The 14373-nt window shown below is 43.7% G+C and overlaps 1 protein-coding gene across 1 annotated transcript in view; it reads right to left on the bottom strand.

The window, feature by feature from the left end:
- Nucleotides 1–14373, bottom strand: part of RBL1 (RB transcriptional corepressor like 1) — a 2331004-nt gene that overhangs the window by 710034 nt on the left and 1606597 nt on the right. The window contains exon 16 of the mRNA XM_044089002.1: nt 7961–8166. Coding sequence (XP_043944937.1) covers nt 7961–8166 — 206 coding nt within the window. The remainder of the gene's footprint in view (nt 1–7960; nt 8167–14373) is intronic.

Consider the following 14373-nt stretch of genomic DNA (forward strand, 5'->3'; position numbering starts at 1 on the left):
CCATTTAGAAATAGTCTGCTTTGAGATAGCCTGTCCTTCTGATCCTGCAGCATATGCCACTAAAAGTTGCACAGTCTTTCTGAAAGCTTTAGTTCTGTCCAAGTAGAAGCATAGCTGTCTGTGTATGTCCAAAGAATGCAGAAGTCTCTCACCCTTGTTCTGTGGGTTTGAATAAAAGGTATGCAAGTGAATGGTTTGGTTAAGGGCCACACTGGACACCACCTTAGGCATAAATGTAGGGTTCATCCTCAGAGAAACCCTGTCTGGATGGAAAATGATAAAAGGTTCCACAGCCATGAGTGCCTGTAACTCCGAGACTTGTCTTGCAGAGGTTATTGCAAGAAGCAGAGCTGTTTTCCAGGATAAGAATTTTATATCAGCTGTTGAGGCTGGCTCAAAAGGAGGTAGTGTGAGCTTTTCCAAGACATAACTGAGGTCCCATGCAGGTATTGGTGCTCTCCTTGGAGGTCTTATGTTTTTGGCCCCTCTGAGGTACTGCCTTATTAAAGGATGAGAAAAAATAGGTGGTTTTGTATTGTAATGGGCTGAAATAGCAGAGACATGAATCTTAATTGATGAAAAGGATGGGCCTTTGTCCAGCATCTCAGTTAAGTATTGTAAAATCTGAGGAATATTTGGTACAAACGTGTGAATTCCTTGTTCCTGGTTCCAAGCACATAATCTCTTCCATTTTTCTGCATAAGATTTTCTGGTACTGGGCCTCCTGGCCTCCAGGATAACATCCATGACAGCTTTTGAAAGAGGAGTGTTCTGAATGGCTACAATATCCGCCATGCTGCCAGATTTAAGGTCCTGAGTTGGCTGTGCAGGATCTGATTGTTTTGTTGGGTCAGTAAGTGAAAAGTTTGAGGCAATGTCCAGGCTGGACCTTGAGACAAGTTCTTTAGGATTGGGTACCAGTGCTGGCGTGGCCAGTCTGGGGCAATCAGTATCATTTTTGGCTTCTCTTGTCTGACCTTTAGGAGTACCTTGGGGAGAAGGGGCAGTGGAGGAAAGGCATATACTGTTAGGTTTTTCCAACTGAAGGATAGGACATCCACTTTCCATGCTAGCTTGTGATAAATCCTTGTGCAGAATCTCTGTAATTGGCAGTTGTGGGGGAAGGCAAATAGATCTATGTCTGGGCATCCCCATTTCCTTGTTATCATGCTGAAGACTTGTGGATCCAGTTTCCACTCGTGGGGATCCATGAGGTTTCTGCTGAGTTCGTCTGCCAAAGTATTTATTTTTCCTGGCAGGAATTGTGCTTGCAGGTGAATTTGATAAGTCAATGCTGTGTCCCACAAAGTCATGGCTTGTCTGCAGAGGGGGTAGGAATGCGTGCCTCCCCGTTTATGTACCACATGACTGTAGTATTGTCCGTCTTTATCAGTAACTGTCCTGGATGAAGTAGGTCCTTGAAAGCTGTCAGGGCATTCTGAACAGCTAGCATCTCTTTTTGATTGATATGAAGATGCATCTGGCTTGCGGACCATGTGCCCTGAATACATTTTCCTGCCATGTGGACCCCCCAGGCATAATCTGATGCATCCGTTGTTAGTGTCTGCCTGGGCTGTGCGTAAAGAGAATGGCTGTCCCTTGTTGTGGTGACAGGCCTGTGCCCACCATCGAAACTCCTGTTGCAGGCAGGGAATGAGGGTAATTAATGTTTCCAGGCTGTGGCAATGTTGAGTCCAAATACTTTTCAGATACCATTGTAGTTTCCTCATATGCAGTCTGGCATATGGAATTAGCAGAATGCAGGATGCCATGAAGCCCATAGCCTGCAGGATTTTCCTTGCAGATAACTGGGTCTTTGTTGCCAACATTTTGAAGTAAGAAGTCAGTTGCCTTTGTTTGTCTGGCTTGACACAAGCCATCTGGGCAGTTGTATTTAAGCTTGCACCAGGAATATTATCTCTTGAGAGGGTACTAGTTTTGATTTCCTTTTGTTTACTGTGTACCCTAAACAAATTAGTAATCTTTTTACAAACGCCAGATGCTTTAGTAGAATGTCTTTGTTCTCTGCTTGAATAAGGCAGTCGTCCAAGTAAGGATATATTTGAATTCCTCTATGTCTGCAAAATGCAATTACTGGTGCCAGGCATTTTGTGAAGACCCTGGGCGCAGTAGATAAGCCAAAGGGCAGTGCAGAGAATTGGTAGTGCATTGAGCCAGCTATGAATCTGAGGTATCTTTTTATTGCTTTGCATTATTTCTTTGCCGTGCAACTTCCTCCGTGCAGGGAAGCCTTTTCTTGATTGATTACCAAAGCCCAGAGAAAAGGGAGGAGGAACCAACAGAATCAAGGACTGGAGATAATGCCCTGCAGAACAGCAGTGGCAAACCCTGCCCTGTCTCTTGAAAACAAAGGCAAATTATAATGCTTTGTGAAAGTGTGAACAGAAGACCATGTGGCAGCCTCCAAAATGTCTTTAGTAGGGGCACCCCTTAAAAAGGCTGCAGAAGTGGAAGCTGCTCTAGTTGAGTGGGTCCTAACCCGTTGAGGAGGAACCTTGCCATGAAAGGAATAACAAAAAGTAATACAATGTGTAATCCATTTAGAAATGGTTTGCTTAGAAATAGCCTTGCCCTGGGCTCCAGGGGCAAAACTGATCAGTAACTGCGCTGATTTCCGAAGGTCTTTAGTCCTGTCCAGGTAAAACCTGAGCTGTCTATGCACATCAAGAGAATGTAGGATTATTTCACTTCTATTCCGAGGATTATGAAAGAAGGTAGGAAGTTGTATGGACTGAATAAGAGTCAGGCTAGAAACCACCTTAGGCATAAAGGAGGGGTTGGTTCTCAGAGAGACCCTATCTGCATGGAAAATATGAAAAGGTTCCACAGCCATCAAAGCATGCAGCTCCGAAACTCTCCTTGCTGAAGTTATAGCCAAGAGGAAGGCAGTCTTCCATGAGAGAAACTTTAAATCTGCAGTGGCAGCTGGCTCAAAAGGAGGAACAGTGAGCTTCTCTGTAAGATCCCAGGCTGGAGTAGGCGCCCTTCTGGGAGGTTTTAAGTTGCAAGCACCTCTGAGAAACACTTTCATCAGGGGATGAGAGAAAATGGGTTGTTCAAAAGAACAATGAGCAGAAATGGCTGAAGCATGGATCTTGACAGAGGAAAAAGAGAGACCACACTGAAGCAAATCAGCAAGGTATTCCAGGATCAGAAGAAGGGTAGGCTGAGAAGAAGATTCCCCTCTAGCCTGCATACAACGAGAGAATCTTTGCCATTTGTCAGCATAAGACTTCCAAGTGCTAGGCATCCTGGCCTCCCTCAGCACGCCAACCACCTGCTGGGAAAGGGAAAGAAGAAAAGGACTGATTCATACAATGAGCCAAGCTGCCAAATGGAGAGACTGAAGATGAGGATGTAGAATGTTTCCCCCTTCCTGAACCAAAAGATCTGGCTTCAGAGGAAGATGCCAAGGAGGAAATTGGGAGAGACTGCGAAGTAGTGGATACCAATGCTGTCTGGGCCAGTCCGGAGCAATGAGAATAGTCCTTGATCGTTTGTCCCTGAACTTCAATAATACTCTGGGAAGAAGAGGAAAAGGAGGGAAGGAATAAACTGACAGCAGCGTCCAAGGGAAGAACAGAGCATCCACTTTCCAGGGTCTGCTGTGATGCTGTCTGGTGCAAAAAAGAGGTAGAAGATGGTTGTCTGGAGAGGAGAAAAGATCCACTTGAGAAGTGCCCCAACGTTGAATGATGCTGTAAAAAACTGCTCTGTTCAGTTGCCACTCATGAGGATCCAGGGTCTGTCTGCTCAACTGGTCTGCCAAAACACTGAGCCTTCCTGGAAGAAACTGAGCTAGGAAATGCAGGCCCAGGGATGCTGCTATGGACCAAAGACCCATGCTCTGTCTGCACAAGAGGTAAGAATGAGTCCCTCCCTGCTTGTTGATGTACCACATGACTGTGGTGTTGTCTGTCCTGACAAGCACGGTCCTTGGAGAAAGACGATGCTTGAAAGCTAGTAAAGCCTGCTGGACTGCATCAACTCCTTTAAATTTATGTGCAGGTGCATCTGCTGGGCATTCCAACTTCCCTGTATGCATCTGCCATCCAAGTGAGGTCCCCAGGCATAGTCCGATGTATCCGTGGTAAGAACTTGAGTGGCAAGGGGTGGGCGAAAAGGCATGCCTTTGTTTTGTAGACAGGCTGTAGCCCACCATAGAAACTCTGTCTGCAGACATGGAAGCAGAGGAATTATCACATCCAGGTCCTGTGTGTGTTGACACCAAATGTTCTTGAGGTACAATTGCAATTTCCTTATATGCAGTCTTGCATATGGAATCATGAGAATGCAAGAGGCCATGAATCCCAGAGCTTGCAGGTATTTCCTTGCAGGGAGCTGGGACAGGCTTGACAGGTCCTTGAAGTAAACTGAAAAGAGAAGTCTGCTTCTCCTGGGTGAGATATATCATCTGGGCGGCTGTGTTCAGACTTGCTCCCAGGAATGTTATCTCTTTGGATGGCACCATTTTTGATTTTTCCTCGTTGAGAGTGCAACCCAGGGAAGAGAGAAGAGTCTTTACAAATTCTAGATCCTTTAACAGCTGTTCCTGAGAATTCACTTGAATTAGACAGTCGTCCAAATATGGATAAATCTGAATTTTCTTCTGCCTGCAAAAGCAATGACTGGAGCCAGGCACTTTGTGAAAACTCTGGGAGCAGTAGATAAGCCAAAGGGCAGCACAGAGAATTGATAATGTTGCTTGCCCACGCTGAAGCGAAGGTATTGCCTGCAACTTTCTCTGATAGGGATGTGCAGATAAGCTTCTTTGGGATCAAACATTACCAGCAAGGAATCCTTTTCCAACATTGGCAGCAACTGAATGAGCATTTTGAACTTTGGAATCAAAAAAGAGTTCAGGATGGATAGATCTAGGATAGGATGCCAGGTGCCTTCTTTTTTTGGAACTAGGAAAAGTCTGGAATAGAAACCCTGGCCTACCTGCTGAGCAGGAACTGATTCTATTGCTCCCAGATGTAACAGAGACAAAATTTGCTTTTCTACTTGAGGATCGTCCGGGAATCCTTTGGGTACTGGAAAGGTGTGGAAAGAAAACTTGTGTCCTAGGGATACAGTTCTGAGTACCCATTTGTCATCCGTGATGGTGGCCCAGATATTTGCAAAGAGGGCCAACCTTCCCCCTGAAGGACTCTCTGGGCAAGCAAGAACAGGCAGAAGTTGGACAGAGTCATTGAGAATGTTTAGATTGAGATGCAGGCTTAGAACTTCCCGCCTTGGAAGAGGAAGCTGCCAACGCTTAGACCTTTGAGGGGTAGCCACCTGTCCCCTAGAAGATTTGTAACCTCTAGTCCTAGAGCGGTTCTGTCTGCTGGTATCAGGGAACATCCAACTCTTAGAAGGGTAATTCCTGCTAAAGCGAGGAGGCTGAACTTGCTGAAAGTCTTTAACAGTCTGCATAGACTTGGCCTTGTCTTCAATCTTCTTGAGCACTTCCACGGCTTTACTGCCAAAAAGACTGTCCTTATGCAAAGGTACAGCCAAAAGTTTAGCCTTGACAGGCTCTGGTAGGGGCTGTTCCCTGAGCCAAGCATGCCTTCTAATAACAGAGCCAGTAGCTGTAGCCCTACAGGAGGCTTCTAGAATGTCAAAACCACAATGTAAAGAATGTTTATTGACAAGACTGGCAGAATTCAGCAAATCCTGCATATCCTTACTCTCCGCCAACAGAGGCACACTTGCTATCCTAGACTTAATAGCTTCCAAGGTGTGCTGCTGGTACTTCAGCATATAAAAAAGACAATTAGCAGATCTAATAGCAAGAGTGGCAGAGGTATAAACCTTTTTACCCCACCTATCTAGGTTCCTAGATTCCCTATCAGAAGGAACAGCATTTTTAGTAACAGTGGCCTTAACTCCTTTATGGCCTTGAGAAATAACCTCTGGATCAGCCAACAGATTCCAGAAAAGAAACAAATGAGAATCAGGGACTCTGTAGTACCTGTCAGGTTTCCTGGGAGCAGGAGGAACCGAATTTGGAGTCAAGGAAATTTCCAGAAAAACATCATCAACCACTTCCAACACAGGTGGAATAGCCAAAGGTTTATGCTGAGACAAATCCAAAAACTCCCTAATCCTTTTCTTAGAAAGGGGATAATCCTGACTTTCCCATTTAAAATGCTTACTGAGAGTACTTAAATTATCACCAGAAGAGAAATCTTCTGGAGGAGAAGCAGAAGGGATGGACTCCTCTGCGTCTGAATCCTCAAAAGGAGAGAAAGCTTGAGAAACTTCCTCTACATCAACAGAAATGCTGGAAGTATCAGAACCTGAATAAGAAAAAGCCGCAGGAGAGACATCCCTACCCCTTTTTGAAGGAGGAGGCTGTGAACCCCTAATAAGAGTCAAAAGGTCATCAGCCATTTTAACCATTTGAGAATGAGGAGAACGAGAAAAAACTGGAGCCTGTTTCTTCACAGGCTTACGACTGGAAGATTTACCTGCAAGTCTGAAGGACTTGGGAGGCCTGGCAACCGCCGAAGTTGCAGCCGAAGTTGACGGTATGAGCTTGCTGTCGGAAAGAAGACTGGAGGCCTCAGACACCGGAGTCAGCTTAGCGGCTCTGAATCCAGCTGAAGAGGCAACAAGCGGAAGGTCAGAAGGCAAAATGGAAGCCGGAGGCTTGGGGGCCTCTGAAAAGGTCACAACTGAGGCCTGCGGTTGAAAATCTGCGGGATGCAGGGGCTGACTGACGACTAACTTAACATCATCCGAGGACTTGACCTTGGGAAGCCTGTTGCGATACTTATCCTTACGCTTCTTGGGGAATATCCAAAGCCTGAAGACCAGCGGACGCTATACCAACAAACTTAGGCCAAACTCCAAAATGTTTAGCTAAAAGCTTAGCCCGAAGACGAATAGTATGCGGACTAAAGGAAGCACAGAGCTCACAATTAGGAACGTCATGGTCAAGGCCTAAACAAATAATACAATAGGAATGAAAATCTCTATGGGGAATCTGCTTTCCACAGGTAAGACAATTATTAACCTTTTCTGACATTCGTTAAGGCAAGAAAAGAGGGTCCCCAACGGGGTACTTGGCTGTAGTTGACTTCAACTTTGTAGTCAGAAACAAAAAAGGTAAACTGCCGACTGGCACTCATGCAAGAAATACTTCTGCTTCGGGCTCCGCGGCATGGAAGACCGAGGAAGTGACGTCGGCTGCCTCCTTTTGTATCGGACGCCCTTTACAACCAACGGCAGCTGACGTCATTTTTACTTACCTTTGATATTCTGGCCGATCGAGGGCTACTGGGAGCCGGATAACCCATTAGTAAGGACTGCAACAGTGAAACACGATGAACATCAGCTAGTTATATAGGTTGGAGATGGTGGCACTGACAAAAATGCAAGAGTCAGGGCTGGATATGACAGAGTTAAAGATGTTAAGATTTGCACTGGGTGTAACGAGGATGGACAGGATTAGGAATCAATATATTAGAGGGTTAGCTTAGGTTGGACAGTTTGGAGACAAAGCCAGAGAGGCGAGATTGCATTGGTTTGGATATGTGGTGAGGAGGGATGCTGGGTATATTGGGAAAAGGATGCTAAGGATGGAGCTGCTACGTAAGAAGAAAAGAGGAAGGCCTAAGATAAGGTTTATGGATGTGGTGAGAGAAAACAAGCAGATGGTTGGTGTGGCACAGCAAGATGCAGAGAATAGGAAGAAATGGAAACAGATGATCTGCTGTGGCGACCCCTAATGGGAAAAGCCAAAAGAGAAGAAGAAGATCAGCTGTTATACTCAGACCCCAAATTCCATGTTTATTTTCTGATCAAGAAAATTCTAGCATACTTTCAGATGACATACAAAATAGCACTAAAGAGTTAAACCAGCCATAGATGGATTAAAAGAGATCACAAACTCTGAAGAGTCAATTGAAATAAAATGAAAAAAAATGCAGCACAGCTGACTTACCTTTCTGAAAAACAGAGCCAGAGATCCAGTCTTTTTTGGTTTGATACCGCCTGGCAATTGTGGGTCAAGTATTATGTTGATCTGAGGACGCTTTGGAGAGGCACTGATTAATGCTTGAGCAGTGAGAGGAACTGGAACTCCATCTAAACCTTTCTGCTCTGAAGTCATCAAAACTGGTGTAACTGGAATCCCACCCAACTCATCACCTGAAAGAAAATCGTACATCTGCTACTGCCATTAAATAAATGTACAGATCCATCCTAGTTCCATAAAAAACAAATCACTGATAACACTTAATCTGACCCAACAAAACAGCAAAATAAATCACCAATGACAACTACCCACAAAGAGGTTTCAGTGTGAAGTTGAACACTGTAACATGGCAGAGTTCACAAATGTACACAACATTAACAACCAAAGAATGACACTGGTTAATACAGCATTCACTTCTTCCATTAGACATTTTAAGTAACAAGAATGTGACTGAACAACATGAACCACAAGCTGTAAAATAACACACTTAAGAATTCAGCCATTTATACTCTGACTATGTAAAAATGTAGTTAGTAGTATAAACAACACAAAAAGTCATCCAGGTAAATTAATATACAGAGTATTCACTTTGTATAGGAAAAAAGGACCACGGTTGATAAACTGCACTCTCAAGCACAAACTCAAAGTCAGATAAAAAGAAACTGGGTGCACCCCACAGTAGAACACAAACACTTTAATGAAACAAGAATGCTAAAGCAATGGTAAGCACTTTCACTACACCAAGGTAGCTTCATCAGACCTAATTAAAAGTCTTCCCTCCACTATTTTCAGCCAAAAATATAAATATAAAATAAATAAATACATGTAATAAAAGGCAATAATACATCAATGTTTTAGGGGGCGAAACTTCAAGTGGGGTTTCGGGGATACACACTCATTGATACCTGGAAACTTATCTGCATATAACCGTATAATCCACCGTTGCTCCCTTCTTTCTGTTTCTGTGAAATTCTTGACATCACTCCCTCTAAAGTTCGTAGCTATAATCTCTAAAACTAAAAATCTAAAACTATGCTCATCACCCTTGTCTACTGCATGTCACGTGTATAAAAACCCACTTGAAATCTCGACCCCTAAAACACTGACCTATTACTTCATTTTATTACATGTATTTATTTATTTTATTTTATATTTTTGGTTGAAAAACAAGTGTATCTTTTGGGATATATATATATATTTATTCTATTTATCTGTGTGCTAAAAAATAATGTTTTAATAAGGTGTATTGTAACTTTATGTAATAGGTGATTTGTTTCTTGGTTCCTGATTGGATGGTTTGCATTTAAATAGTGGAAGGAAGACTGTTTTAATTAGGTCTAATGAAGCTACCTTGATGGTAGTGAAAGTGCTTACCATTGCTTTAGCATTCTTGTTTCATGAAAGTGTTTGTATTCTACAGTGGTGTGCACCCAGTTTTTTTTTATCTGACTCAGTTTTCACTTTATTATATTTTGAAATATGCATTTTGTTTTAAATTGATTGTGCACCTGTCATTTATGCATACTGCCCAGGTTCCAAAACAATCTTCTAAGTTAAGTATTTTCTTCTTGTCTGAAGATAACCTGTGACAATCCCCAGGATTCACGAAGCCTCCGTGTAAGAGTTATAACTCTTACACGGAGGCTGCAGTTAAAAGGAGTGATGTCAGCATGCTTTGCATATTCATGAGAGCATGCTGAATCACACCTAAGTCTAACACGGTCCGTGTAAGACAGTAGGGGGCGCGTCCGTAGGCTGAGCCCTGCATGCGGACACGCCCCCAGAAGTGTAAAAGTGCCCAAAGTAAACACCCACAACAGAGTCCATGGAAATGTGAATAAACACAACACAACACATGCCCCCACAGACTATGAACATAAAATATATATAAATGAACATGTTATATATATTTTTTAAATTGTAAAGATGTTTAACCGTGAGTGCTCGTTTGCCGGGCGTGCCGTAACGCAGCTACAGTTAGCAGTCAGTGGGAAAGCATATAAGAACTAAATATGCAAAATAAGCCAGGAAGCAATAGTGTAGCGGTAGAGATGTTGGCTGAAGAGCAGGCATTCATGGTTCGAGCCCCACAACACCAATTTTTTTTTTTTCAAAATAAGCAGGAAACAAGTCCCTGACAAATATGTACACATAAAACCACAAGTTATGTAAAATGTAATGAAATAGCCCATTTATATTGAAGAAATGTGAGGTAACAAAAGAATAAAAAATGCCAGATGTGCTCATAGCTGAGCTACAGTTTAATAGAGTGAGTGCATGTGCCCGTAGATGAGCAGTGGTTTAACTGGCGCAAAATGAGTGTCCATAGCTGAGCAGTGGTCTAACACGCTAAATCTATGTGCCCCTAACTGAGCTGAGCGTAATATGTGTGCCGATAGCCAAATGAGGCTTAAAGCAGCGCACCGCGCAAATAAGCTAACCGACGGGCAACGTTGAGCAAGCCGTATCAAAACTGCCTTTACACAGACACACCCCTCAGCATGTCTAGACAGTCATGAAAAATAAAAAGCAGTGGCCAGGTTCGAACCCAGGATACTATACACCATAGTCAAGGTACAGAACCACTAAGCCATGACAGCAGTACCTTTAAATGCAATAATAGCTAATATATAGGAATGAATACAAACTAGAGCATGACAATGCAGGTTTACTGAAGTTGATACAATTCCAAAATGGCCAATCACAGATATGTGCGGGAAAAACGGACTATATAAGCCCCATAGGCGGGAATACACAGCATAAACGATTGCAGAACTGACCTGCAGGCAGAATGACAGGAGTAGGAGAGGGTAGTTGCTTTCGAGCACAGAGGTGGGGTGTTGAGGAGTCCAGGTATATGGTCTGGCTCCTAGTCCATAATCATGAGGCCCAACTCATGCAGGGCCAGGTCCTCTGGGGAGCATACAGGGCTGAGGCGTGGGACCGGTTGGCTCATGATCTCACCAGTGCCACAGGGATTCCAAGGACTGGTGAGCAGGTCCGTCACCACCATGCGGACCTGAAGAGACGCAAGCAGGACCAACTGAACCTTTGGATCCAGGAGGCCCGGCAAACACCCAACGCCCCACTACTGAGTAACTAACATTTAATTATGTATGTAAGAAATTCAACTAGCTGATATTATGGAGATGTGTATTCCAATATTACTTCATTTATATTACAGCTGCAGGTGTCTGTTCTGCGAAACGCAGAGCCTATGGCGATAGGCTGGTGCGGTTGCGCCACCAGGCAGGTCAGTAATCCACTACAAGTAACTGTAAAGAAATATAAAAGTATGACAGTCAGCAAAAGAGTGCAGTGTAGTCAGTAAGGAATAAAATCTGCAAGTAACAGTGTGAAAGTGTATGCAAGTATTGCTTGATTACAAAAGTGTGTTTCAGCCTGTAAGTTTAACCTAAACATGAAACTGTCCGACATATATTCTGAAATAGAAATGCCCTGCCTGTAAGAAAATAGTACTCAACCGGCAGCAGGCTGAAAAGTATAGCTGCAGAAGATGATGAAATCACATGTGTGAAATATATCCCTGTGGAAATACTGAAACATGACAGAAGTGAGACTGCTGGAAAGGATTGTAATAACTACTGGTAAAACATGTCAATAAAGCCTAGAAGTACCATCTTGAATAGTAAAATGAAAGCAAGTGAGAGAGTGTGAGAAAGTGTCATGAATCCAGCAATACAGTAGTAATAACCCTTGAATAAAGTATACTGCAGTCAAGACAGAATGAAATGCATGTGAGATTCAAAACCAAACAGCAAAATCTGTTCAAAGTGTTGCTGCATCTGGAATGTGTATCCCAAAATCTGGATATGTTGCTCTCAGTCTGCAATATGCAGATAGGATGTTTGTCTGATATACCAAACATCCTCACTTGTCTACAGCTATATAAAGCAAATGTAGCAGGATGATGTAGCTGAACAAAGCTAGATATGAATGTGTATGAAGAACCATAAAATGTATATTGATGTTGCAGTAACAGTCCTATTACCAAGTTGAAATAGTTATCATATAGGAAACTGTAGTTAGAACAGTAGTGTGAATATAACTGTAGCTATTAGAAATGTACAGCATATGTATTGTTATTCGAAGGTGTTAATATTACTTTCTTCACCCCACCCTATAACCACATATAACCCATTCCACGTGAAAATGGTATGTGCAATCACAATTAACACCCCTGGACGTTTGTCCTGTTGGGTCATATATATTTGCATGTCCGTTGATGCATCTGCCCTGTTCATACATCCACACCTGATGGCCTGTTGCCATCAATTAACCCTGCATGTTGTTGGACTGTGTATTTCTGTTCAAATTATGCATGTGTTATGCACGCTGTTCAATGGTGTGAATATCTGGGTGTTTGGTTAATGGGAATACTAATGCATGCTGTTACAACTAATTGTGAATGGTATTATATGTCACTAACCCAAACTGTCATGACATAATGCAAAACATAGTACGACAGGGAAGGCGGGTTCCAGCGGACCCACCTCTCCCACCTCAGCTGGTGAGTGCACCTGGCACTAGTGCCGAGTCCGGACCCTCCTCCGGTGGCCCTGTGCCACCTGCAGGTGGAAGCGCTGCAGGGATGGGGCTCGCCCCTCTGCAAGTGTGGCGGAGGAGAACCACCACTCACCCTCCGTAGCGTCCGGACTGTGGTGCGTAGGGAGATTCGGGACTCTGTTCTCGAGCCCCTACGACAGCTCGAGGCACAGGTGGCGCAACTAACGGGCATGCCTGTTGCCCCGCCTACACAGCCCCCAGCACAGCCCAGTCCTGGGCAGTGAAGGAACATTGGCAACTGCCTATGGGTGGGGATATCAGTTCCACTGTTGCCATCTGTGGGCTCATGGGCTCTGGATATCCAAACCTCCGTCCCCGTCAATTGCGTAAGCCCCCCCACACGTGTCATATACCGCCCCTGTATGCGTCTTGTTTGTCTTGTCTGTTTACCTACCCAACCTACCTCCCCAGCTGTACCGACTTCCTTCACCTGGCATACCACTCTCACCTGAAAAAAAAAAAAGGGCACTCTGTACCCACAAAAAAATTACGCCCCATACATAGCTGCCCATTCCGCACACATGTCTACTGGACATGGAACCTATCAATTACAATTGGCTGTACAACAAGTATTATTGTTGACCTGACACCTCTCTCAGGGGTGGAAGGTTTCAAATGTCACACCAAATTACATACATATGCACAGCTGTTGCTGATGAAGAAATGGGCAGCTATGGGCCTTACCTACATCCCTCCTGCACATCCCAAGCTTGTTTCTCTACTGTCTTACCCTCTTTGTGACCTCTTTTTCACCACTTTCCTGTCTCCCCATTTTCTTTTCTTTCAAAGAAAATAGCGGGTGTCTTGAGAGTAAGCACGTTTAAGCGGTTGTAATCGGGTGTGCGCGGAGCTAACCACCAGTGCGTATGCGTGAGCTCCGCGCAAACCAGCGCTAACCCGGTTACAACTGCTTAAAAGTGCCTTAGTCACTTTGATTGACAGGTCCTGTATTCAGTTCAAAAGCAAAATAAAATCCCACTGTGAGTCCCGAACCCAGGACCTTGGAAACAGTAGTCTGCATGACTTACCACTAAGCCATGACTCTTATACAAGAACACTGTGCTAAAATAAATATATCCTGTAATAGTAGGAATGAATGTAAAGGGAATATAGATGTGTAGTACACAAAGCATGCCATTTAGAATTACTATCAAAACTAGTGGATTTCCATAATAGTAGTGTGTGAACAGAAACAGCCATGCTAGTTGGAAGCTAGTAGGTAATAATGTCACTATAGCAACTTGCAAGCCACACACATACTCACAGCAGGATAAGCACTGCCCATACCCCACAACCTCTTACAGGAACACATCTGGACCAAGTAATAAAATATGTGGAGCAAAGGCCCAAAACCAGGGACACATTACAAATAATGTTACAACAAACGTAGACAGTTCAGAGAGTAACAGGGTCTGCACTTTGTGGGATGTTTGGAAGGGTATGCAGTCTGAAACTTGAATGTTTGTCACCATATTCTGACTTGAGCCCAGAGTGACTTGCCAGAAAAAGGTGTGCATGAGATATTGACCAAAATATGAGGCAGAAATGTGGACAACCTGCAAATATCTGTACACATGACAGGTCTGACACCACCATATTTGAATAGCTAAGAGCCTAGAAATAGCAACAGTGAATGACGGGATGCCCCACAGACCCCATGTGAAATGTACAAACAGTAGGCAGAAAGGTGTAACACATGCAATGGTAACTATGGAGTCCTGAAAGTATTCATCACTTGCATGGCAGAAAAAGTGTAGTAATACATATGCTCATGCTAACCCACAGTCAAATGG

The sequence above is a fragment of the Protopterus annectens genome, chromosome 12.part0 (assembly GCF_019279795.1).
Source record: "Protopterus annectens isolate FY-2018-M chromosome 12.part0, PAN1.0, whole genome shotgun sequence".
Lineage (NCBI taxonomy): Eukaryota > Metazoa > Chordata > Ceratodontiformes > Protopteridae > Protopterus > Protopterus annectens.